This window comes from Erpetoichthys calabaricus, chromosome 3, assembly GCF_900747795.2.
Source record: "Erpetoichthys calabaricus chromosome 3, fErpCal1.3, whole genome shotgun sequence".
Taxonomy (NCBI): Eukaryota; Metazoa; Chordata; class Cladistia; order Polypteriformes; family Polypteridae; genus Erpetoichthys; species Erpetoichthys calabaricus.
Genome location: NC_041396.2, coordinates 257,832,815 through 257,860,256, shown reverse-complemented (window position 1 = coordinate 257,860,256; position 27,442 = coordinate 257,832,815). Strand labels below are relative to the sequence as shown.

The 27,442-nt window shown below is 39.5% G+C and overlaps 1 protein-coding gene across 8 annotated transcripts in view; it reads left to right on the top strand.

The window, feature by feature from the left end:
- The window catches only part of stat6 (signal transducer and activator of transcription 6, interleukin-4 induced), a 192,345-nt gene that overhangs the window by 163,155 nt on the left and 1,748 nt on the right, over positions 1-27,442 (top strand). For 7 of the 8 annotated variants that reach the window (XM_051924058.1, XM_051924063.1, XM_051924059.1 and 4 more), the window contains 6 exons: positions 1,872-2,018; positions 2,235-2,295; positions 8,756-8,845; positions 15,117-15,209; positions 21,481-21,570; positions 24,879-25,037. In XM_051924058.1, the coding sequence (XP_051780018.1) occupies positions 1,872-2,018; positions 2,235-2,295; positions 8,756-8,845; positions 15,117-15,209; positions 21,481-21,570; positions 24,879-25,037 (640 nt within the window). The remainder of the gene's footprint in view (positions 1-1,871; positions 2,019-2,234; positions 2,296-8,755; positions 8,846-15,116; positions 15,210-21,480; positions 21,571-24,878; positions 25,038-27,442) is intronic. The other variant, XM_051924064.1, reaches the window with a different exon arrangement.

The window sequence follows — 27,442 nt, the reverse complement described above, 5'->3', positions numbered from 1 at the left end:
AAAATTCACCATTTTGGATACATAGTTGCCACATCTCTCGCACTGTATAGTACAAAAAAGTTTTCGGGCAGAGGAATGTCTCCAAATCTGATGTCATTTTCGCTATGCGCCCCTTGTGCCCAGTGTAGACGTACTGAGTATAAACTAGGCTTTAGTATAGTGAAATTTGCACCCTGCAAAATTTGCTTCAAGTGACAAACGGAAGAATCACAGATAGGAGAGATCAAGTAGCCTGGAAACTCCAGATAAAAACATTTCTAAATGAAAGCATAACTGTTGGTACATGTGATGTTGTGCGTTAGGGGTCTATTCAAGATTTTACATAAAAGCAGTGCGTCACAGTGTGATGGTGCATGTCTGGCTCCATGCTCCCTTTTCCCTATTTGGGAGCCTCTTGAACCCAACACTGTCGATAATGTAACCGAATAAGCGTAGTAGATGGGGACAAAACAGGTGGAAAGCATTCAAGTGCTTTTAGTAAACAATAAAAAAATCAAAGCAGTTCATGTCCAAAAGTGCAGTGCTTCCAATAAATAATTAAATAATCCTTAAAACATTGAAAAACCTAGTGATTAAAAACAAGGCCAAAAATGAGAGTAAAAACCAACAGACACTGGGTCAAACAAGCCGAGCACAAAATCTTCCTAGTCTCCCCAGATCACCCATTGCTCGCTCAGCTGGCAGAGATTTCAGCAGCCATGGTCCTCTCCATTCCAACCCCCATCTTGGCAGCCTCCGTAGGTATCTGCCAGACCGCTCAAGGTCGGTTGTCCTCTTGTCATCCTTCTCGCTCACATTGTCGTCTCTTGGATCCTTGATCACTCCCACTCCACTGCACAATCAGTGGGGATGATCCATCCCTTGAGTCCGGGACCACTGCCTTTTCTCTCTCTCTACCTGCCTGGCTCGTTCTCTCTCTCCGCCCCCAATGCCGCACTTCTGCTCTGCATGCCTTTCTCTCTGTTTGTTTTTTTCTTCCTCCCTGTGCCAGCCCGTACTTATACGGCACTGTAGACGCAGAGGCTCAATCACGCACCGCAGGAAGCCGATGAAGCAACTGAGAAATAGCGCACCCTCACGTGCAGGTGTGCCTCGCCCAATTACTTCACCAACTCCCCGCAGCTGCACAAGTGAGCCCACGGAGACTGACATGGCCAACGGTTTATTTAATAAAATAGCCATTCTTTCTGAGCCATGGATCTGCTATACCACACACAGTCTTTGTGAGTGTGGATGCAACTGCAAAGCTGCACTGCCATAGAGTTTTCTAATTTTGTCTAACGTGCACAAAGACAGTTGGCGCAGCTGTCCCTCATCAGATCTCCATGGGTCACTACCACAAGTGCACTCTCTGGGTATCAAAGCAGCCATGATTAGGATAGAGAGGAAAGAAAGAATGGAGAAAGAAAAAAGGAGAACAAAACTGAAAGAAAGCAAGTGATTGCTCATTGTGAGATAAATTCCGCATAGGAGAGGACATACAGCTACAGCTCTTTCAAGCACTTCAACGAGAGCAAAGCCAAATGTTAAATTGCATGATGCAGTACATGTGAGCTGAACAATAAATAAGGGTAACCCTGCAGAGAAGTGTAGTGAGAGGAACTCCAGGGGCAGACCAGATCGCTCCTGCTGAACTGCTGAGAGCAGGAGTGATTGAGTGCTCAAAGTATCCTGAAAATGCTGAGGGATAGCATTAGGATGAAGAAGTTGGACTCTGTTTGTCCCAGCCGACACCAACAGAAAACTGGAATACTGGAATTCTAGAATACTATAGCTAGCCACATAAGTCATAGAACATTGTAGATAAACAAAAGAAGAATACAGGCTCTTTGTGTACTTGTTTTAACATGTATGTATTTTTCGTCCCTTAGGGAACAGACAGATTCTAAATATTCAACCATTCACCAAGAAAGACCTGGAGATCCGTTCATTAGGAGATCGAATCCATGACATTGAGTTCATTCACTTTGTGTACCCAAATCGCAGAAAGGACGAGGCATTCAACAAGTACTACACAGGTGAGAATGTTCTATCGCTTTCAGGGACAGAGGTAATGCACTGTCGGGTGACACCCTCATGCTTCTCAAAGAGAGGGCTATGGAAGTGCTCCAACAGCTGGGTTCCCTGCATTGTATAAAAGTGTTAGTAGAAAGGGTTTTATATGAACTGCCGTTGTGACAATCATTCATGCCACCTGCTAACTCAAATTGTTTTTGTATTCCTATTTGCCGCAGTTCCTCCGCCTAGCAGTAAATATGGTTACCTGCCAACCAGCATACAGACAAAAGTTGAAGGGTGAGTGGTTACGGTGCTTCAGAATCTTTTGTAAGGATGTGTAGCAGTGTTCAACACTTTTCAAACTATAATTTATTAAAGTTAACCATGAAAAAAAACATTTTTATAGATTTAGACAGCAAAAATATTATTGATAACTGTAATTTAACTGATGCACACATAGCAGTTTGTTTTATCAACCTCCTTTATGATCGGCAGTGACTGCTGTGTCATGTGGAGTATGACATTTATTCTTATATCCAGCCAGTCATCGCATGAGAGAGATCCACCCAATAAAATCTTTCTGTGTTTGACTATATTATCCTTTGACTTTTGTCAGTCTTATTTGTGCATCTTGACTAGAAGCACATAATTTGCATCATTATATAATATAATTTCATCCATTTTGTAAGCTTGCTTTGCTCAGTACAAGGTTGTGTGGAGTCTAAGCATACCCTTCAATCACTGAATGAATGCAAAGCAAGAATCATTTCTAAACAGAATTCATTCATGGCATTCATGTGCACACACACTTAAACACTCCATGCCAATTTAGGCTTGCCCATTAAAATAACATGAGATGTCTGAGGAAACCAGAGTACTCAGAGACAACCAATCTGGACACAGGTAAAATGGGCATATTTCACATAGGCAGTAAATTAGCCGGGACTCAAACCCAGACTTCCACATCTTATCAGGCAATATTGCTAACCACCTTGCTATCATGTTGACCACTGACCTTTTCATCTTCACTGATTCTTATTTTTTTATTACTCCTCTTCATATCCTGTGGACACACCCAGTTATTGTCCATGTGGGGCTTGCACATACCTCCTCATATTTACATGTTTTTCTCTTGACACACCAGCTTCCTCCCATATTCTTAGGATGTTTGTGTTAGATTAACTCTAATCAAGCCCCATATGAGTGTGGGTAGGTGAGTAAGCTGTCCAGGGGTGGTTCCTGCTGGTGGTTACATCCAGCACTTCCAGAATAGGTTCTGCCCCCTCAAACTCCCTGCATTTGATTACACAGGTCTGAGAACGTTATGTTACAACTATAGATGATTGTCTTTCTCTATTGTTTAACCTTATTGTTAAGATTTATTAGTGCACGCATAACTTCAATACAAATGAGTTTTGCACACTAGTTTCCTTGTTTTTGGAACTAGAAAACTGTCAGGGTGGTGACTTGAACTGGTGACCTTGGGGTTTACAGTCCAAAGCCATATCTAGTAGGTTTCTCTTTATAGATCTTTATACAAAAACCATCAAAGTATAAGAGAGAAAGGTTAGAAGAAATTTAGGGGAAAGCCTTGCCTAATTTGTACCCAGCATTACAATTAACATGCCCCATTTTCTACAGTGTCCACATACATTTATAAGTGATGTTTTCCAAATGGGTTTGGAAAATAAATGAATGAACAGGTGCCTATTTTGAGATTGCTAAAAGTATGTCCGGTGTTTAGGTCAGTGTTTAGCAGGCAGTGTGTTATAATGAATAAAGCAGTAGATTCTGCACCATGACAATGCTAGTTTATTCTTTTACCAAGAGTGAATGACTGCAGAAACACAAAAAATGATCCTACACTTGTGATTTTATAGATTGTTTGGCTAGTGTGCCATCTTAAATGTAATGCAGCTTCAGTATGACTTGTTTGTATTTGTAGATAGATTACATGCAACATTACACAATGACAATGGCAAAGATAATATGAATCCCGTGAACTGTGGGACAAAAGAGTTGCAATTGTTACAATTGTTTAATCTAGTAGGTAAAAATGACAATAGACAGTTAAGTCACTTACATATTTGATGTGTTACATTCAAAAATACGCAAAGATGCCTCCATGTGTTTACTTTTAAAATTTGCCCACTGTTTTGAAAAAAATAGTAAAACATGGATTAAGTTTTATCAGGGCATTGTTGACAAATCCAAACCATATAGGTAACTGATCCGGCAGCCAGATATGCAAATTTAACTTTATGAGGCTAGAAGGTTCCAGAGAAGTTCAGGGGAGGACTTGACTCCATCCTGAAAATCATGTTTTCCTTGCTATTGCTATGCTTTCAAATTTTATAAAAGAAAAAAACAACAGTTGGGAATTAGCACTAATCAAAAGGAGCAGTGCATTTCAGAGCATTACTTGTAAAAGTAATCAAGAAAACAAAATACCAGGATAATTACCAAGTAGTTATTGTTACCAATCTACACCCTTACCATAGTGAAACACCCTAGGCTGGTAACTGTGCCAGATGTGCCACGCCCCACCTCTAACTGACTGTAACACAGGGTTTTATGAAATAAGACATTAAACAGAATAGGGTATGATGGGGGTAATTTCAAAGAGGTGCAACTCTGGTAGGAAGAACACGCATTAAAACAAACATTAAAAACACACACATTTAAACTCACATTAAAAAAACCCATGTGGGTAACACGTGCAAGCTAGGCGGTAGCAGTGAAAGAGCAAACTTCTGAAGTGAAAAAGGAGGTTTTAATGGGCTGTCGGAGTAAAGGAAATAGCATGGAGCTAGGTGAGTCAGAAGGTTAGATAGGCAAAGACTGTCTAAGAGATCAGCTTTAAGCTGATGTTTTTTTATGAGTGGCAGACAGGGAAAATACATTTGTTCATTTAGGTCCAGCTTGGCAGTTTTGTTTGGCTTTAGATATATTTTAGTGTTTACTTCACTCCCTTGTACTATCTATACCTTGTTAGGTCAGTAGCAGTGGGTGCATTATGGAATAAAGAGGCCTAAAACCCAAGAAACGTTTCCCACACCATTATACTGCCATCACTAGTTAGTACTGTCATGATGGATTGAGGAATTTATGAAAGTTAAGCCATATCCTAACTCCATCTGTTAGCGTGTCATAGGAGAAATCAAGAGTTCTCAGAACAAATGACATTTTTCCAACTTTCAGTCATCCAGTTTTAATGATCACTTGGCAACTGCAGCCTCATTTTTCTGATAAGGATTGGAACCCAGTGTGTTGCCTGCTGATGCAATCCATCCACTTCATGGTCCAATATGCTGTGCATTCAGAGATGTCCTTTCCAAGCATGAATGTTGCAAAAAAGCTATTATTTGATTATCTGTAGCCTTTTCTGTTAGATTGAACGAGTCTAGTTGTTTTGCTTTGACCTCCATTATTAACATGGTGTCACTCACTAAATTAGAACATTAGAACGATCTAGTGGAGAAAAGGCCATTCAGCCCAACAAAGCTCTCCACTCCTATCAGCTTAATTCTTCCCAAATAACATCCAGTTTTGAAAGTTCCTAAAGTTTTACTGTCTGTCACTCTACTTGGTAGCTTATTACATGTGTCTATGGATGTCTGTGGGAAGATAAACTCCCTAATGTTTGTGTGAAATTTAACCTTAACGAGTTTCCAACTGTGTCGCCGTGTTCTTGTTGAAGTCATTAGGTCTCAATCCACTCTACTAATTCCCTTCATAATTAAACACTTCAGTCATGCATCCTCTTAATCTCCTTTTACTTAATCCTAAAAGTTTCAGCTCTTTTAATCATTCCTCCTAACTCATCTCCTGCAGCCCTAGTCACTCTTCTCTGGACTTATTCTAGCATTTCTAATGTTTTTTATAGTGTTGGAGGCCAAAACTGTACACATTACTCCAGGTGAGGCCTCACCAGTACGTTATAAAGCTTCAGCATACCCTCCTTGGACTTGTACTCCATACATCGAGCTATATAGTCCAACATTGTGTTAGCCTTCTTAATGGCTTCTGAACACTATCTGAAAGTTGATAGTGTCAAGTCCACTGTGACTTTTAAATCCTTCTCATAAGGCGTACTTTCAAGTTTCAGACCTCCTATTGTGTAATCAAACATTTTAACTTTCTATGTGTAATACTTTACATTTACTTAAATTTAATTTCATCTGCCAAAAATCTTCCCCAGCTTGTATGCTGTCCAACTTCCTCTGTAATGATTCAACAGGTTCTACACTAATCATATCCTTTTGCTTCTTCCTCTTAGAATTCCAGCATGTTGGTAAAACATGACCTCCTTCCTCTGAACCCATGCTGACTGTTCAGTTAAACTCCTGTTCTTGCCATGTGTTACTCTATCTTTTCCTCAGTAATTCCTTCCATTAATTTTCCTGTGATACACATTAAGCTTACTGGCCTATAGTTGCTTAGACCTGCCCCAATCTCCCTTTTTATATAATGGGATAATATTTGCCATTTTCCGGTCCTTTGAATTTCTCCAGTGCGCAGTGAGTTCCTAAAATTATGTGTCAAGGGTTTGTATATGCTCTCACTATCCTCCTTAAGCACTCGAGAATAAATACTAACGGGCCCTGGTGATTTGTTTGATTTCAGCCTTTTTAATCTGAGCTGTTCTTCTCCCTCCACAATTTCCATATCACTCGGTACCTCCTTAGTTGTCTCTGTTTCCACTGAGAGGTTATCCACTTCCTCACAGGTGAAGACCTCAGCAAAATTCAAGTTCAGAGAATCTGCTATTTCACTGTCTGTACTTTTAATTCTCTTTTGCTATTCCTGATGCACTTCACCATTTCTTTGACTGTTCTTTTACTACTAACATACCGAAAGAATCTGTTTGGGTCATCTTTTGCCTTATCTGCTATATTCCTCTCTATCTGCCTTTTAGCCTTCCCATGGTTGCCCTCATATGCTCATATACTCTATGAATCACTTTGGAGTTACTAATCTTATAAACCTTATAGAGCTGTTTATTTCCTTTGCAGCTTCTTTTTCAACTCTATATTAACCCACTGCAGAGTTTTTTCTTTCATTTCCAGCTAATTTCAAATTTTGAGATGTACCTGTCCTGCATTATATGTAAAATGTTTTTAAACATTTTCCACTGGCTCCACACTTAAAAGTTTAATTCAGTCTATCCCACTTAAACTTTGCCGCATCTGTTCAAAATTTGCCTTACCAAAGTTAAACTTAATAGTTTTAATCTTTGCATTTGCATTCTTCCAAAGCACTGAGAATTTTATTATATTATGGTATGCACCTCTACACCCTCAATACTATCCTGATTATTACAAAATACATAAACAGTCACTGATTACATATACAAACTCCTGCTCTCGTACTCTGTTGTTTGCAAGGTGAGCCCAGTTAATATTTGGGTAGCTAAAGTCCCCCATGAGTATACTATATAGCCCTGTAAACTTGCCATTTTAATATTACCAAATAGATGTGCATTGAAATTACTGTCTCCATTAGGCGGTCTATAATACACTCCTAAAATAAGGCCTCTTTCCCCAATGCGTTCTAGACAAATCCAGATGTACTCACTAAGATGTGCTTAATCATTCAACTGAAAATTGACTTGCTTTTAAATTCAGTTTTACATAAACAGCAACCCCCCTCTCCTTTTCTGTTGTAGCTACCCTTCTTAATAATGTTTACCAATCTATGCTATATTCATCCCCACCTTTGTTATTTAGCCAGATTTCTGTTATTGCTATAATATCATAATTATGCTCAGGTACAGTACATGTATCTCCTACTCATATTATTTTTGATACTTTTAGCATTAAGGTATGCTATTTTTAATGTGATACTTATTTTACTTTTGCATTTAAACTTAGGGTTAGAATTTATTGTACTATGCATATTTGTCTTTTCACTATTGTTCATTCCTTCTTGCACAGTTCTTAACCTAGCTTAGCCTAAACGACCTCATTAGAGTTTTTAATTATTGCACTATTCTTTGTATACTATATTGTAGTGAATAAAAAACTGTGTTTCTGAGATGCTGGAATCATCATGTCTGGTACAAACAATCATAAGAGAGTTAAGGTTGCTTAAGCCACATGTCTTACCCTTTCAAATTTTTGGCCAAACAACTAAACCTCTTGATCTTACCTGCGTGCTGTACAGTATATATTAAGTTGCAGCCACATGATTGACAGCTTGGGGGAACTCGGGACAGAAAGCAGCTCTAAACAGGGTTCATCACAGGACACACTCATGCTTACACCCATGCTCACACATACAGAGCCAGTTTGGTGTCATTAGTTCACATTTCCTGCATGTCTTTAAACTGTTAGAGGAAACCTGGAGATTCCAGAGAAAACCCCACACAAACACGCTGATTGTGTGTAAACTCCACACAGCCTCAGTGAGCATGAGTAAACTCCACATAGAAAATGGGCTCCTTGAAAAACTTGTCTACCACTCCTTAAAGACATTCCTTTGTGTTCAAGGTCTTAAAATCATTCAGCTCGATCCACACTGTAAATCACAATACTTCATTAATCCAAAAGGAAATCACTTATGTTACAACTGTAAAGATAGACAATGTGTTGATTTATAAAGTTATCAGTTTACAGCCAGAATGTTTGCTTCAGGGGAAAGTGAATGGAAATGTAGGCCAATAATTATTGTTTTTTTGAAGACAAACAGATCTTATGAAACCAGTAGTTCCAAAGAAACAGAAAATAAGAGCTAAAACTGTGTTTTCTTCTTTCAGTGAGATGTCTTCAGTGAGAATGAATGGCAGCAGTACTCCAGTTATTTCCAATGTGTCCAGTGACATAGATCCAATGATAATCAATTACACGTAAGTTTCTTAACAACATATTACCATAGTCGGGTATAGTCTTGAAGTCTGTGGCAAGCTTCACTCAGAAATGATATTTGCACAGTCTGACCAAATTAAAGTGGTGGCATTTTGGAGACTGTGAATAAGTGGACAGATTGTGTGGATTGGGATGTTATACCATACCAATGAGCTATCCTGCCACAGGCATCCTGAGCGTGGTGTTTTTAGTGACTGGACAAATACATAAATGGATGAGGATGTGCATTAAAGTACAACTTCTCAGAGTTGAAAGGACTTTCCACATTGGGATCTCAAACTCTTGTATCATCTTATCCAAATCCATGGGTAGAGAGCCTTCCAGCCATTTGTTATCTGAACCTGTTTATTCCAATTACAAGGTTGTGGCAGGGCAGAACTTGTCTTGGGAGCATCAGGTACAAGAGAAGAATCAGGCAATGCACAGTATACATGCATACTCAAATACACCTTACTAACTTAGTGTCATTGGTTAATCCACCATGCATATATTTGAGATATGGACCAAACAATGATCTCTCAAACACCTACCATACATACAGGAAAAATGCTATTAGATACTTTCATGATAAATAGATTAAGCAGATATGTTGCTCCCATAGTTTAGAATAATGTAAATGCTGATTTAATTGTTTAGTTTCTACCTGAATTTTGATGCATTTGAACAAATCTGTATCCTCATATGTGATAGTTATGTATTTCATGTGTGGTATAATCTATTCTTGCATTTTGCCTTGTAGTTTGTACTATTGTACTATTGTATTATATTTTTGAGGTGGCAATAATACAATGGCCATCTAAATCTGTGAAGAAGATTACTTGTATTCTGTTTTGTGCATTAACCCATTTAGAAGGGGGTCTCTTTCTGAATTGCCTTTCCCAAGGTTTCCTCTAATTTGTTTCCTACTAGGGATTTTTTTTCCTTGTCTAGGGAGTCAAGGCAGGGGTGCTGTCAAAAAACAGGGCCTGTTAAAGCCCATTGAGGCATTTCTTTTGTGATTTTGGGCTAAACAATTGATAAATTGTTCTTGGTGGTGTTGTAATTGCAGCAGGCTACCAACGAAATGACTGAATTTCAGTGCAGCCATGGTCTGTGTTTCTCTATCTAGTAGTAGGGACAGGGTAATCAGACCTGCAAAGAAAGTAAAAGTAAATGGTGTATAAATGGTGTTCAGGTTCATGCATCTAGGAATTTATCCCTGCATCACACATAGGGTGTAAGTCTCTAAATCTTTCTTATGCAATATTTTTTTATATAAAAGAAGGTTATCATTGTCCCTATTTGTTAAAGTTCTTCTCATTACCCTCTTGCTCAAATGTGAAAGAGGCAGACTTCCATCCATTATACAACCCACTATATCCTAACTTAAGGGTCACGGTGGTTTGCTGGAGCCAATCCCAGCCAACACAGGGCACAAGGCAGGAAACAAATCCCGGGCAGGGTGCCAGCCCACTGCAGGGCGCGCGCACACACACACGCACACACTATGGACAATTTAGAATCGCCAATGCACCTAACCTGCATGTCTTTGGACTGTAGGAGGAAACCAGAGCACCCGGAGGAAACCCATGCAGACACAGGGAGAACATGCAAACTCCCAAGCAGGGAGGATCCGGGAAGTGAACCCAGGTCTCCTAACTGCAAGGCAGCAGCGCTACCCACTGTGCCACCGTGCCGCCCAGAGGCAGACTTGTACATTCTATTTAACAAACAAGCAGTTTTGATTTAAACTGCTTACCTAGTAAGGACGTTTAGGTCCTGCTGGCAACTTCCTGGCTGCTGAAACTGTGAAATGCTCCTTGAATAACCAAAAACCACAGCAATGTTGTCTGTGTGATATTGGCTGTCTTAAAATGAATGGTGACAAATTTCAGCTGACTAAGTGAGACAGTAGAAAATGTTCTTCTTCTGTATTTAAGTCTGTGGTAAAATAATGCGATAAGCAAGAGGCACTTGTTGAAATGTAGATCAAAGGATGTGTGTGTGGCAAAGTGCGTGGGTGTGTGTGTGTGTGTGTGTGGTAAGGTATGTGCATGCGTATCCAGTTTGCCAGTGTGTCATGCTTTCGCTCTTTTTCTCATTCCTCCTTCTCTTAAGGGGTATTCCTGCCAAACTGGTTCAGATGATTCATTTTTCTCCTGAACCCCTTATGGGACTGCCCCAGCTATTGAGGCAGAGCATTAGCTTTTGAGGAAATTATTCATCTCCTGAATTTCTAAGGAAATTTCCACCCACACAAAACCAGGTTCCCATCTCTGAAATTTACACTTTTAAAATTTAGAGTGTCATTTTTATTTTGTTTCTGCTTAAATCCTTTCTTTATTAAAATGTCAGTGAGAAAGATTAAACATTCCATCCTAAGCAAAGAAAACAACACCTGTACTTTATTTTTTCAGATCCACTTTATTCCTGTTTGAAGGCACCTGTGTCTGTCCCAGCAATATCTGCTATAAAGGAGGAACCAGTCACCTGTACCTAGGAATATGAATTATTATTTTCATTATTTATTCAGTTATTTAAATATTAATTACCAATTAACCAAATAATAAGTAACACATCATTACTGATGATTAAAAAAATAAGTATCTTAATCTTAATTCTAGAGCCAAACATCAGCTGGTATAATCTTTGAATACTTCATCCATTCTTTTTCTGAACACCAAGAATGGATGCCAGTCCGTCACAGGGCCCATCCACATTTATTCACACCAAGTCACTTTAGTGTTGCCAGTCAAACTAACCTGCATGGCTTTTGTGTGGGGGAGTAAAATTGAAGTACCTACTAAAATGACAGAGAGAATGTGCAGATTTTTAAACAGTATCCTAGAGTTGTGTGGAATCCATACTAAACATGCTGCCTCTTCACAGGATAATGATTCATTTTAATTGAACACTCGATGCCTTAGTGATTGAAAATAGAAAGCTTTTTGCAACATGGAACCAACAGGAATTACCTCTGCAGTGCATCGTTGAATCAGGAGATGGTCATGTTTATTTCGCATTTGATTGGGTGGAACTGGTAAAAACAAGAGACACATAAATAAAGCTTCTCATGCCTTTTCAGAGTGAGCCCCATCCTAAGGTGTTTTTCTGTGACATAGCGTTAGTATAATCGTATTTCTTACAAAAGAAGTGCCAGGCAAGTCAAGTCACTTGCTCAGTGTCACTCAAATGGTGTGAAGGTGGCAACTGTTGGTGTGATTATTCGGAAATGGAAGAAATATAAAGTGACCATCAATCACCTTAGGTCTGGAGCTCCATTAAAAATTCTTGCCTCATGAGGTGAGGATGATCATGAGAAAGGTGAGGGATCAGCCCAAAACTACAGGGCCCATCTTAAGTATGCCAGTAAACATCCGGGCCTGTACATACACCTTTTTGAGCAGGGGGACCTTGTGGGCACTGCAAGATTTCAATGCATTATGGTGTAGTGTGTTACCAGTGGTGTTCTTGGTGACTGTGGTCTCAATTGCCTTCAGATCATTAACAATCTTCTCCCGTGTAGTTTTGGGCTGACCCCTCACCTTTCTCATGATCATCCTCACCCCATGAGGCAAGATGTTACATGGAACTCCAGACCGAGAGCAATTGATGGTCATTTTATATTTCTTCTATTTCCGAATAATCACACCAACAATTGTCACCTTCTCACCAAGCTTCTTTCAGGTGGTCTTGTAGCCCATTCCAGCCTAGTGCAGGTCTTGTCCCTGACGTCCTTTGACAGCTCTTTGGTGTTGCCCATGGTGGTTGGAATGGAAGAAATTGATTCTGTGGACAGGTGTGCTTTATATACATAACAAGTTGAGATCAGGAGTATCTGTAATTGATTTACTGATTGATTGATTGATTGTAGTCTGTGTGCCACGTGGGAACACGGTCAATCTGTGGGAGTCACAGTTCTGGCTGGGTTGTAGGCGATCAAATACTTATTTCTCTCAATGATATTCAATTCAATTTATAACTTTTCTGTAATGTATTTTTTCTGAGTTTTGGTTGATATTCTGTCTCTCTCCATTAAAGTGAAATTACCATAAAAATTAGAGACTGTTCATTTCTTTGTAAGTGAGCAAACTTACAAATTCAGCAGGGGATCAAATACTTATTTCCCCCACTGTATCAAAATAGGTAAGAAAAGAACAAAACATTGATACATTAGAAAAAGAATCTTGCTCTGTAATGCTAGTTTACTTCTTAAAACAAACTATGGATAAGGCACAAGAAATTGGTTCATCATTATAAAGGGGTGTTTGGTGTAATAGTGGAAGCGTGTGTATGGGCGGGTTTCTTGTTATTGCTGAGTTTTGGGTTCCTTACTTGTGTCTAGGTAGCTTAATTCAGAGAAGAAATCCATAGGCTGGGTGGTTAATTAATCCAACAAGATTCCACTCTAATGTACACAAAGCAGTGGCGTTCACATATTTTTTTCATCTTACTGTATTCAAATGTTATTTACAAAAACAACTCCAGTAATAACTGGCACATTGACTAACATTGGGACCTCAGGGTTTCCATGTCCTGGTTTCAAATGCTACATCTGGTTATATTTTTTGTCTGTGTAGGACTCACTCATTCTTCCCAAGTCCGCATAGATTTTCCTCCCATATTCTCAAAGATGTGCTAGTTAGGTTGATGGATGTCTACAATTTACCTCTGTTTGGCTGTGTGCATGAGTGGAAAGGCGCCCTAGCCCATGCTGTTTTTCACCATGTGCCCAGGGCTGCTGGGAAAGTCTCCAGCCCTTTGTGACCCTAAACTGGATTAAACAAGTTTGAGAAGGTTGTGTTATGTATGTAGTTCATTGAATGATGCAGTTGCTCTAAATGCCACTTTATATCCTTGCTTCTCTTTATAACTAGAGCATTCTGGTATGTTCTGGTTATATGATAATAATCTTGTGCCTGATCTTCATCTTGATATTGTTTTGTAGTTTGCCTCAGGATGTTTGCATGTTAGGTTATGTGCATTTTTTGGTTATTTGGTGCCATATGAGAAAGAGTAACTTAAGTGAACTCGTGGCCAGTTTTGCCAGTATCAGCTCCAGCCTCTGACACCCTGTTAGGTTAAATGGGTTTGGTTGGAGATGGATGAGGGTAAATGTGAGTATTACTTTGTCACCTGTTGAATATTTTATTGCTTTTATAGGCTGCGAACTGGCTGATTAAGTTATTTTCTCTTTTGAACTGCATCCATGTGCATCATGTTGTGGTTTCAATGATAAATCTTTTGCAAAATCTTTCATCTCGCCACTGTTACCGTGTCAGGTCACTCTCATGGTCACTCACTCTGAATGTTACTCTTTATTTCCTATACGCTGTTGGCATGTGCATGTTTGATTGAACAAAAACAATAAAGCAAATTATTTTGGGTGCCACACCAATAGTTCTTAGCAGTTAGTTAAGCTAAGGAGTGTAAGAATGGATGCTGTATAGCCCCCGACCCGACACAGATTTGACACAGGAGGTACGTGTAAAATAAACAAACTCTTATTTCTTTTCGTCTGTGGGCTATGCCTTCCCTGTACCCACAGACGCAACACAGTCCGAAGCACTTAAGCACACAAGTAACAACAAGCACTTATCCTCCTCTCTTCCACCACCACTCCTCAGCAAGCTTTGTCCTCCTTCCACCCGACTCTGGCCGCTGAGTGGTGGTCGCTGGCTCCTTTTATTGGGTACCCGGAAGTGCTCCAGGTGGTTAATTGCCGACATCCGGCTTCACTTCCAGGTAAGGCGAAACCAGTGCCCAAAAGGGGCCAGCCGCTCCTGTTGCAGCACCCCCCACAGAGCTGCACCAAACTCCAACCCCCATGAAGCCCTGGGGGAGTCCGAAGCACCACTGCAACCCAGAGAGGCTGCCATCTAGCGTCCAGGGGGAGACACTGGGCCTCCCATCCTTGTTCCCCTGGCAGATGTGGTGAAGGGGCGTCCCGGCCAGGCATGGGCCCCGGCCATCCATCACAGGAGCTAGATGGGTTAAATGATCGCCAACTGTGTGAATAATTTTTAAAGTCATTAACTCCAAATTTGAAAAAAGTCCTAGACAGCAAGTGAAATAACTAATTTCAGTCTGTCTTGACTCTCTTCAGCAGTCTTCATATTCTATGGCATTTCTTCTGCCAGAACCATCCTCTCTTTCACTCGGTTTTTGCAGTCACTACTTTCTTTTTCTTGCCAGATGAGATCATACCAATAATTAGATATTTCCATATGAGCAGATCACACACAGTGCTGACGTCATGCTTTCTTTTTTCAGAGAACAGCAGTCTACACGCATAAATGATGTCTCAACTCCAGTTGTTACTTCTACTATGCCCAGTGAAGTGGATCCAATGACATTCAACTTCTCGTAAGTACTGTAATAAAACTGAGTAATTTATGGAATTTCTTTCTGTGATATAAGCAATTGTTTTAATGTAATGTCTTCCTGATTTACATTGTGATTTCTCCTTTGAATTGGAAAATTCTGTTTCTACCTATAGTATAGAAATGGACAGGTGCACAGAAAATTAGTTATTATTAACTTCCTTCTTGGTTTGGTGGGCACTTTTTCCTTATATAATGTAATTTACTGCATTTCCAAATGCCAGTTACAGTATGCATATGGAGCATAACTATTAAAATAAAACACAGGAAAACATACTTCGATATTTACTGTACTATGTTACTATGTACTGTCCATCAATGATAAGTGTTTGTGTGTTTATATAAATATATAAAAAAATATACTAGCTGTGTTACTTAAGACAGTGGGCCTTGGTTAATCGGATGTATCAGAGTTACTATATATAACTGAGTATTTTCCTGTATATTATACTAGTTCGTTTGTTCGTTCATCCATTCAGTCGAGTACAACTCTCTGCCACTCTATGGATCAATGCTCTCCATGTGTTCTGATCTCTCACGGCTTCTTTCACTTCGGCTGTGTTCAGTTCATTATCTTTCTTGATGGTATCCAGCCAGCGAGTTCTTGGACAGCCTCTTCCTGTATTGTCACTGACCATTCCAAGCATGACATCCTTCTTAAGTGACTTTCTTTGCATGATGTGACCAAAGTAGGAGAGCTTTTGCTTTGTTATCTTGGTCTCAAGAAAGAAGTTTGGTTTGAACCGTTCCAGAACTGTTTGGTTTGTTATTCTGTTTGTCCACGGAATGTGTAGCAGACATTTCCAGTACAGCACCTCGAATGCCTGTCTGCCTTTTTCAGCATATGTTGCTATTGCGATAACAATCGCATTGACCAAATATACATTCAGTTGCCAGGCTGATGTCTTTGCTCTTCCAAATGTTGTTCGTACTGACCATTGCATTTCTTCCAACTGCTAGCCGTCTCTTGATCTTAGGGGTGCAGTCACCATTGCAACCAACTTTAGAGCCAAGAAAGGTGAAATCTTCAATCACGTCAATTTCATTATTGTTGATCTTTATATTGACATTCATATTTTTTTATGTTGTCATGATCTTTGTGTTCTTGATATTCAGGCGCATTTAAACCTTCTCACTTTCTTCTTTGACTTTCTTCGTGATCAGATGTTCGAGGTCCTTCTTGTTTCCAGCCAGTAGGATAGTTTCATCAGTGTATCGGAGGTTATTAATGTTCCTGCCTCTGGTTCTCACACCAATCTTCAAGTCATCCACTGGTCTGCTCACCGTATGACAGCTTCAGTGAACATTTTGAAGGCTACTGGTGACAGGATGCATCCTTTGCATGTGCCCTTTCCGATTTGAATCAAACCATATCTCTATATTTTGCTCAGACTGTAGCTTATTGATATTTATATAGCAATCTTATGAGCTCCGTCAGGTGTGGTGGTGTACACATTTCCTTCTGACCAGTCCAGAGCTCACTGTGTTCATGATCATTGAACATCTTCAAATAATTGATGAAACAAATCTAGAAGTCTTTCGGATATTTCCTGTCTTTTTCCATAATCCATTGAATGTTGGCAATGTGATCACAAGTGCATCTACCTTTCCTGAAGCCACCTTGCACATCTGGTATTTTTCCCTATCAATGGTTGTAGTCAAGAGTTGTTGGATGATCTTCAGAAGGATTTTGCTTCCGTGTGGTGTTAGGGCTATGGTGTGGTAATTCAAATTTTTTACTAGAGGCTAATATTATTAGTTCAGTGGAACTCCTTGCTCTTGAATATGCTAGATACAATTGACCACGAGTAAAACATTCATGCCATAGATCAGTTCTTGTTTTTCCTACTGGCTGACCTTGGCTTTTGTTGATGGTCATTGCAAAGCACAGTTTTACAGTAAACTGTATTCTTTTGAATTGTAACAGGTAATTTAGTAGGATTGTGGGGAATTTTAGGTGTAATATAACTTGACCCTGCACCACATCCTGTAAAAATGGTAGTTTCAATCAGATTTGAATGTAACACTTTGATCTGTAATCTTGTTGCAGTGCAATGTTTTGAAAGGGTTTAGATCAAAAGCAATATACACTAAATTGTAGTTTACTTCTCTTATTACATAAAGCATTGATGTTTGAAGACTGCATATTTACATGGGGCATGCAGTGAACTGAATGTTTTAATTGGGGTTCACAATTATGACAAAATTAATAGTTGATGATTATTGCCTTGATACTGTAATTAAAATTTTTAATGTTAAATAACACTACAATGAAAAATGCACCTTGTCTTGCCAACTGCATATCCTGTATTTTATTTACACACCGTAAAGTACAACCATCATTGTGCAGGGAACCACTTAAAAAATAATATAAAATTGTTAAATGCTGGATTAGTTGAAGAATTAAAAACATTTTTTTTTATTTGTCACAATAAGGATTTTGATGTGGTCTTCTGCTGTTGTAGCTCATCCACCTCAAGGTTCAATGTGTTGTGCATTCTGAGATGCTTTTCTGCTCACCACAATGGACCAGAGTGACTATCTGAGTTATTGTAGCCTTTCTGTCAGCTCAGACCAGAGCCATTCTCCTTTGACATCTCTCATTAACAAGGCGTTTCAATTCGCAGAATTGCTGCTCACTGGATGTTTTATGTTTTTGACACCCTTTTAAATAAACTCTGGAGACAGTTGTGTGTGAAAATCCCAGGAGATCAGCAGTTACAGAAATACTCAAACCAGGTCGTCTGGCATGAACAATCCTGCCAGAGTCTAAATCACCAAGATCACATGTTTTTCCACACTCTGGTGTTTGATCTAAATATTAAGTGAAGCTCCTGACTTGTATTCACATGATTTTATGTATTGAGCTGCTGCCACATGATTGGCTGATTAGATAACTGCATGGATAAGCAGGTGTATAGATGTGTGTAATAATTTGCACGGTGAGTGTATGTATGAAGATATAGCTATACACATATAGTATATTGTACAGTATACATTAAACTTTATTTGTGGCCAGGGGGAAATGAAACTTTTTACAGAAACTCCTTAAATAAATAAATACATAAATAGATAGATAGACAAATTAAATAAATATATGTACACACACATACAAGAATGACTAAAAAGCAAGAAAGAAAACCACGTACTTGGCAGTCGCAGTTCCAGTGAGGCATTATACAGATGTACTGCTGTTGGTATAAAGGTGCCCCAGTAGTGTTTGTTGACACACTTCTGCTGAATAACTCATTGGCTGAATTTCCACAGTTTTGGTGTGTCAGAGAGAGCATGTGCAGCATTGTTCATAATGGCACTCAGTTTTGCTTTAATTCTCTCCTTCACTACGACCTTCAGGAGGTCCAGAGTGTGTCCCATAACTGAGCCTGCCCTTTTAATTAGTCTGTTGATTCGGTGGGCCTCTCTTGAAGTGATGTTACCAGCCCAGCACACCACAGCGTAGAAAATCTCACTGGACAACACAGAGTTGGAGAAGGCGTGAAGGGTATCACTTCCCACATTAAAGGAACACAGTCTCCTAAGGAAGAAGAGTCTGCTTTTCCTTTTCTGATATAGTTCCTCTGTGTTCCGAGATCAGTCCAGCCTGTCAACAATGTGGACCCCAAGTACTTATTGTGATGCACCACTTCTACATCTACTCCCTGAATAGTGCCCAGACATGGAGGCTCTTTGCTGTGGCAGAAGTCAATAACCAGTTTCTTAGTTTTGCTGATATTAAGATGCAAACAGTTCTCTTTGTAAGAACGTTCTCCACCTGACTCCTATACTCTGTCTAACCCCATAAGAGCAGAATCCTCTGAGAATATCTGCAAATGATGTAACCTGGTGTCATATTTATAATCGGAGGTTTACAGAGTGAAGATAAAAGGAGACAGGACTGTGCCTGGAGCACACTTGCTCAGCAGTAGTATCTGATCTCCGACGACAAATTACCATTGTGAGTTTGTTGTCACCTACAAGGTAGGTTATGTTACAGCCTTATTCCAAAATGGATTAAATTCATTTTTTCCTCAGAATTCTACACACAACACCCCATAATGACAACGTGAAAAAAGTTTACTTGAGATTTTTGGAAATTTATTAAAAATAAAAAAATTGAGAAAGCACATATACATAAGTATTCACAGCCTATGCCATGAAGCTCAAAATTGAGCTCAGGTGCATCCTGTTTCCCCTGATCATCCTTAAGATGTTTCTGCAGCTTAATTGGAGTCCACCTGTGGTAAATTCAGTTGACTGGACATGATTTGGAAAGGCACACACCTGTCCATATAAGGTCCCACAGTTGACAGTTCATGTCAAAGCACAAACCAAGCATGAAGTCAAAGGAATTGTCTGTAGACCTCCAAGACAGGATTGTCTCGAGGCACAAATCTGGGGAGAGTTACAGAAAAATGTCTGCTGCTTTGAAGGTCCCAATGAGCACAGTGGCCTCCATCATCCGTAAGTGGAAGAAGTTTGAAACCACCAGGACTCTTCCTAGAGCTGGCCGGCCATCTAAACTGAGAGATCAGGGGAGAAGGGCATTAGTCAGGGAGGTGACCAAGAACCCAATGGTCACTCTGTCAGAGCTCCAGAGGTCCTCTGTGGGGAGGGGAGAACCTTCCAGAAGGACAACCATCTCTGCAGCAATCCACCAATCAGCCCTGTATGGTAGAGTGGCCAGACGGAAGCCACTCCTTAGTAAAAGGCACATGGCAGCCGCCTGGAGTTTGCCAAAAGGCACCTGAATGACTCTCAGACCATGAGAAAGAAAATTCTCTGGTCTGATGAGACAAAGATTGAACTCTTTGGTGTGAATGCCAGGCATCACTTTTGGAGGAAACCAGGCACCGCTCATCACCAGGCCAATACCATCCCTACAGTGAAGCATGGTGGTGGCAGCATCATGCTGTGGGGATGTTTTTCAGCGGCAGGAACTGGGAGACTAGTCAGGATAAAGGGAAGGATGACTGCAGCAATGTACAGAGACATCCTGGATGAAAACCTGCTCCAGAGCGCTCTTGACCTCAGACTGGGGCGACAGTTCATCTTTCAGCAACCCTAAGCACACAGCCAAGATATCAAAGGAGTGGCTTCAGGACAACTCTGTGAATGTCCTTGAGTGGCCCAGCCAGAGCCCAGACTTGAATCCGATTGAACATTTCTGGAGAGATCTTAAAATGGCTGTGCACCAACGCTTCCCATCCAACCTGATGGAGCTTGAGAGGTGCTGCAGAGAGGAATGGGCGAAACTGGCCAAGGATAGGTGTGCCAAGCTTGTGGCATCATATTCAACAAGACTTGAGGCTGTAATTGCTGCCAAAGGTGCATCGACAAAGTATTGAGCAAAGGCTGTGAATACTTATGTACATGTGATTTCTCAGTTTTTTTATTTTTAATAAATTTGCAAAAATCTCAAGTAAACTTTTTTCACATTGTCATTATGGGGTGTTGTGTGCAGAATTCTGAGGAAAAAAATTAATTTAATCCATTTTGGAATAAGGCTGTAACATAACAAAATGTGGAAAAAGTGATGCGCTGTGAATACTTTCCGGGTGCACTGTATACTGTATATATAAAGTGAATGACTTTACAAATACCAAGGAATTCTTTGCTGTCAGTTAATATTGTCAGTGTGTTAATTTCAGAAGTAATTCAGCAGTTCATAATAGACACCCATCAAGTGTGAGCTGTAGATTGCTGTGTAGATTGTAGTGTTCTCTTTTCAGGGAAGATGCATACCTTGTAATATTACATTGTTTGGCTATGTTATGTAAAGTTAGAGGACAAATTCTAACAAGTCACAAAGACTGCATCTCCTGATTAAGAGCACAGATACGTTATTTTACATTTCATGCTTTTTTAATTTAAAAACAGCCATCAGTGTATTTGTGCTGAGTGATGCTAATCAAATGTGTCACTGCAGTCCTCTTTACATATAACACACGCCAGCACTGGTGAAGCACTCCTAATGCACACACCAGATGAGATGTACAGTATGTGACACGCTACCAAAAGTGAGTGAAATGTATAATGAGTGAATGTATGCATTCAGCCAGCTATGGAACTTCATGCTGTTACCAATTTTGTAAATATAAGCTGTGAAAATAGGAATCATAACCAAGTTAGAAACTCCTTGTTTTTTTTTTTTTGTTTGTGCCTACGTGTAAATGTTTAGCTTTGGATGTTTCTCATTTAGTTGTTTTATGTGCAAATGAAATGCTGTTGCTGATCAATTGGTTTCATTTTTCTAGAAATCAAATAATTAACCCAGGAAGTCACCCAGACTTGGTGCCAAGTACACATCAGCAGATCCATTATCCTGTACAGAACTTTCCATGGACGTGAGTCTTTTCTGTCTTCTATTATATTTTACAGACATGATTCTTGATAATGACTATGTACATATGCTTAACATAGTGTGTACTTTTTTTAACATTTTATTAAATTTATTAAAAGCAAGTAACATTCCATACAAGCAAGTCAAACATGGCAAAACTAAGTTCAAATCAATCCCCATCCATAAGAAAGAGAGCTAGGCCAACAGCTAGAGTAGAAAAAAAAGGGGGGGAGAAAATCGTTTCCCCCAATTAAAATGCTTATTTTAAAATGTTATTGATTAGATCCTGCCAGGTTTAAAAAAGAGTTTTGTACAGATCTTCTAAGTGAGAATTTGTTTTTTTCCAATTTCAAGTAGTATATAACACCAGTTACCTACTGACTTAAAAGAGGAGAGTTAGGATTCTTCCATTTGAGCAAAATAAGTCTACATGTCAATAGTGTAGTAAAGGCAATCACAGTTTGTTTGTCCTTCTCCACTTTAAGCCCATCTGGAAGTCCACCAAACACAGTTGTTAATGGATTAGGAGGGATTGGGACCCCAAGGCTGTCTAATAGGCATTTAAAATTTGCTGTACCCCCAAAACATGTGACCCAGTGAGGCTGGAGCTCAATTCCAACATTCGCAGATTGGATCTTGCCCTGGAAACATTTTGGACAATTTTAAATGAGAGCGATGTGCTCGATAAAAGATTTCAAGTTGAATAGTTGCAAGCCTTGCGCATATGGAGCTTGAGTGAATTCTGTGCATGGCTGCCTTCCACTCCTTTTCTGAAATGTTGAGTGAGAGCTCCTATTCCCAATGTACTCTTGGATCTTTGAAAGGGAGGGACTTTAAAATGTTTTTATATATTACAGTAATGCTGTCTGAGTGCTTAACACTTGAATTACCAGAGTCAACGAAAAAAAACTTGTAAATCCGGCCCACCTTAAATCCCTTCACACCTCTCCATCAGCGTCTTTTGTCTTCTAAATGTGCCAATAAGCCCAAGCAGTAAGCAGCCTGCTATACCAACCCCCCACCGCCTCAGAACGGGCAAGATGTTCTTCCAGCTCCTGCCTTGATTGATTATCTGGGAGTGAGCTACTCAGAATTGTAAAGGGAAATAATTTGATGTGTGTTTTGTTGTTACAACAATGTATACAATACAATACAATACAGTTTATTTTTGTATAGCCCAAAATCACACAAGAAGTGCCTCAATGGGCTTTAACAGGCCCTGCCTCTTGACAGCCCCCCAGCCTTGACTCTCTTACGAAGACAAGGAAAAACTCCCAAAAAAACCTAGTAGGGAAAAATGGAAGAAACCTTGGGAAAGGCAGTTCAAAGAGAGACCCCTTTCCAGGTAGGTTGGGTGTACAGTGGGTGTCAAAAGAAGGGGGTCAATACAATACAATACAATACAATACTCAGAAGAGAACAAATCCTCAGTACAGTATAAAAATACAAATTTTAGAAGTACGGAGCAGAATTTAACAGTAGATGATATCACATAAGAAGACAATATGTAAACACATTGTTAAAACATAAACATTTTTCATGTTTTAGTAATAAATATCAAAAATGTAGACATGACCTGTATAATGTGTGAAGGCTGATGGCCAAATATCAAATAAACACTTTCACAAAAGGTGCAAGTACAGTACTACAGCTTCCGTGATGCTGTGGTTAGAACTACCGTGAAAAAACGCTAATTTTTACAAGTACTATAAATTTACACCGGCTGTTACAGACACAAATCAAATGTATGTTTTTATTGTATAATATTAACAATAAGAGAAGCTCACTACTCAAAATGGTAAATTTGCCGGGGAGCTGGTTTCAAACTCAACGACCTCCAGATTATAAGTCGGCAGCTCTAACCACAGCACCACAGAAGCTGTTGTATTGTACTTGCACCTTTTGTGAAAGTGTTTATTTGATATTTGGCCATCAGCCTTCACACATTATACAGTTAATGTCTACATTTTGTTATTTATTACTAAAACATGAAAAATGTTTCTGTTTTAACAATGTGTTTACATAGATTGTTGTAAACACAAAACACACATCAGATTATTTCCCCTTGCAATTCTGGGCAGCTCACTCCCAGATAATCAATCCAGGCAGGAACTGGGAGAACTTCTTGCCCGTTCTGAGGCGGTGGGTTGGGGGAGATTGTATAGCAGGCTGCTTGCTGCTTGGGCTTATTGACACATTTAGATGACAAAAGACGCTGACGGAGGGGTGTGAAGGGATTTAAGGTGGGCCGGATTTACAAGTTTTTTCGTTGGCTCTGGTAATTCTAGTGTTAAGACTGATCAATATTTCTTCCGGAATAGAAGTAGATGGGAGGTGAGGAAAATTGGGTAGATTTTGTTTAGTAAACTTTCTAATTTGGAGGTAGTGAAAGAATTGTGTTGATGGAAAGTTAAATTTGGATTGTAATTGTTTGTTGGATGCAAAGACGTTATCTTTGTACAAATCTCTACGTGATTTAATCCTGTATGTTTTCCAAACATTAAAAACTGCATATGATTGCGAGGGTGGAAAAAGGTGGCTATCGTGCAGAGGTGCCACAGGTAAAAGCTTCTCTATCTTAAAATGCTTCCTACATTGGTTCCATATTCTGAGTGAGTGAAGCACATTTGGGTTGTTAGTATATTTACTGGGGTACAAAGCAAGGAATATAAAGAAGTGCTGCAGGATTTTATTTCTATTGCAGGCCAAGCCTGTGTATGGTCATCTGTTATAGTTTGTATATTTGCCGCCCAATAATAAAATTGAAAGTTAGGTAGAGTCATGCCAACCTTCTGCCTTAGGTCTTTGTAGGCTCGCCCTTTGGATACGTGGATGTTTTGAATTCCAAATAAATGAGGTTATGGTTGAATCTAACTTCTTAAAAAATGATTTGTTAATGAATGTGGGAATGCTTTGAAATAGAAAAAGAAGCTTGGGAAGGATATTCATCTTGACGTTAAAGTGTGTACTTTTTTGACAGCATGAATAGTCTTAAGACCAGTATTTCAGTATAATAAGAAAAATAATAGGCAAGGAGGAGAACAGGCCATGCAGTATAAAGCAGCTTATAAATTATTGCTTATCTAGCATTTTTAAAGCAATATTAAGTTGTATCCAGCAGGGGGCACCAGTAAGGGGATGTGTTCTTTCTTGACGTAAAACAGATGAGAGTCGATACCCATGCCTTTTGTAACCATTGTGGAAATAATCAGACAAGAAAAATATGGTACAATAAGAGATATATGTATTTAACTTGCTTTAAAATGTCATTTCCACCCCAAAGAATACAATGCATAATTCATTTATACATAGATATCCAGGCTGGAGAGAAGCCAACGAAACGTACAGTCAGTCTTCAGTGGGGATGCTGACAGAATTGGTCCAGCAAGGCAGGGAGCAGCACTGCTCGGCTTCTGGCTTCCTGATGGATCCTCTTCAGTATAAACAATCACATATTTACAGATTTGCCAGGTATGGGCAGCTTCCAACAGAGCCGTCCATGTTATTTTTGGACTACGCCCAATAACACCTTCCCGTGTTCTCATGGCCTCTGCAGACGGTAGCCGTTGGTCACTCTGGCCATATAGTGATTGAGCAAACATCAGCATTTTAAAAGAGCCTGCCTGGATTGTCTTTCACATGTTTCTGTCCATCTTCCTGGCCAGTTTCACCTTGTCAGCTGGTTTGTGTGGTTATTCTTTTATAAATTAATGTGTTTGTAATAAACCTCACAGATCACAGTGGCACACTTATAACCGTTGCCTACATAAATATAAACCATACAGTGTCTGAGATGCTACTTTTAACATAACTACTGCGTATAGTTTAATGCATTCTTCATTTAACGAACAATAATCTTCCTTACTCTCACAGGAGACTATTTCACAAAAACACCAAGAAGTGCCAACTTGAATTTTCTGTCCTGTCTGCTCTTCACCTCACGTTGCTTACACTGACATTCATGTTTTTCTTTCCTTGTAAATCTTTCTATTCAGAGTCTGAATGCAAATTTAGTAAGTCCTCGCTGGAAGTTCTCAGATGCTGGGATTTAAAAAAACGACCTATTCCTTTATATATATATATATATATACAGCAGCCTTTGTCTGTACTTAATGATAATAATAATAATTCTTTGCATTTATATAGCGCATTTCTCACTACTCAAAGTGCTCAGCAATTGCAGGTTAAGGGCCTTGCTCAAGGGCCCAACAGAGCAGAGTCCCTATTGGCATTTACGGGATTCGAACCGGCAACCTTCCAACTGCCAGTGCAGATCCTTAATCATGAGCTCATTCAAGCATAACAAATGAGTTGAGAAGGAATGTCAAATATGCTGATGAATCATTTTTTACCATCAAATTAATTCATGGAGCAATTTTCTAAAACAATTATTGTTAACTTTTGCCAACAGTCCAAAAAAAGTGTCCCAACAACAAAGACTCTAATGGTCAAGTGATGGTAGGACACATTTCAATCACAAGTCCTGAGTATCTTCATCCCAAGTATTTGAGTGATTATCTCTGTCTCAAGATGTTACATTTAAGTCCTTCCCAGGATTGTCTTCTTTTGATGTGAAATATTGAACTTGACAGCAACATTTTGGAACAGGTGATAGGGTGAAATTAACCAATTGTTCTGACCTTGCTTGGGGCGAGACCACAGTGCTTTTGTGGGTTTGTCTGTTAGTGTCCAAGTCAGTGTACAGGATGAATAAGTTCTCGTTCTTTCAGTTCAGTTCCTGACTCTTGCTGCTGCAGTGCCACATTGTGTCCATCTCCTTTTGCTTGCATGCATTGATGTAACTCCTGACTTGTTTTGTCGGGGTTCTCATTTTCTTCACCCATTACTTGTATGTCTGCTGGACTCATTCCAGGATTGAGTGGCATATGTTATGAGAAGACAATGAAAAATATGTATGTTTTGATTGAATGCTCGATTTAAGTGTTATGTTAAAGAATATAAGTCGATACCAGCTATTACTTTAAAATAATTTCATTAAAAAATATACATCTGATTTTCTGCTTTACCACATACAGTTGTGGCCAAAGATTTTGAGAATGACACCAAGTGTTGGTTTTCACAAAGTTTGCTGCTTCAGTATTTTAGATCTTTTTTTCAGATGTTTCTAAGGTATACTGAAGTATAATTATAAGCATTTCATAAGTTTCAAAGGCTTTTATTGACAATTACAATTACATTAACATTGTTGGCCCTTTTTTTTTCCAAGACCTCTACAATTCACCCTGGCATGCTGCCAATCAACTTCTGGGCCAAGTCCTGACTGATGGCAGCTCATTCTTCCATAATCAAAGCTTGGGGTTTGTCAGAATTTGTGGGGTTTTGTTTGTCCACCCGCCTCTTGAGGATTGACCACAAGTTCTCAATGGGATTAAGGTCTGAGGAGTTTCCTGGCCATGGACCCAGAATTTGGATTTTTTGTCCCCCGAGCCACTTAGTTATCACTTTTGCTTTATGGCACGGTGCTCTATCATAATGGAAAAGGTAATGTTGTCACCAAACTGTTCTTGGATGGTTGGGAGAAGATGCTCTCAGAGGATGTTTTGGTACAATTCTTTATTCATGGCTGTGTTCTTAGGCACATGAATGGTGACAGGATGCTTTACTGTTGGCATGATACAGTACTGATGGTAGCACTCACTTTTCCTTCTCCAAACAATCTTTTTTCTGGATGCCTCAAACAATCGGAAAGGGGATTCATCAGAGAAAATGACTTTACCCCAATCCTCAGCAGTCCAATCCCTGTACCTTTTACAGAATATCAGTCTGTCTCTGATGTTTCTGTTGGCTTCTTTGCTGCCCTTCTTGACACCAGGCCATTCCCCAAAAGTCTTCGCCTCACTGTGCATGCTGATGTA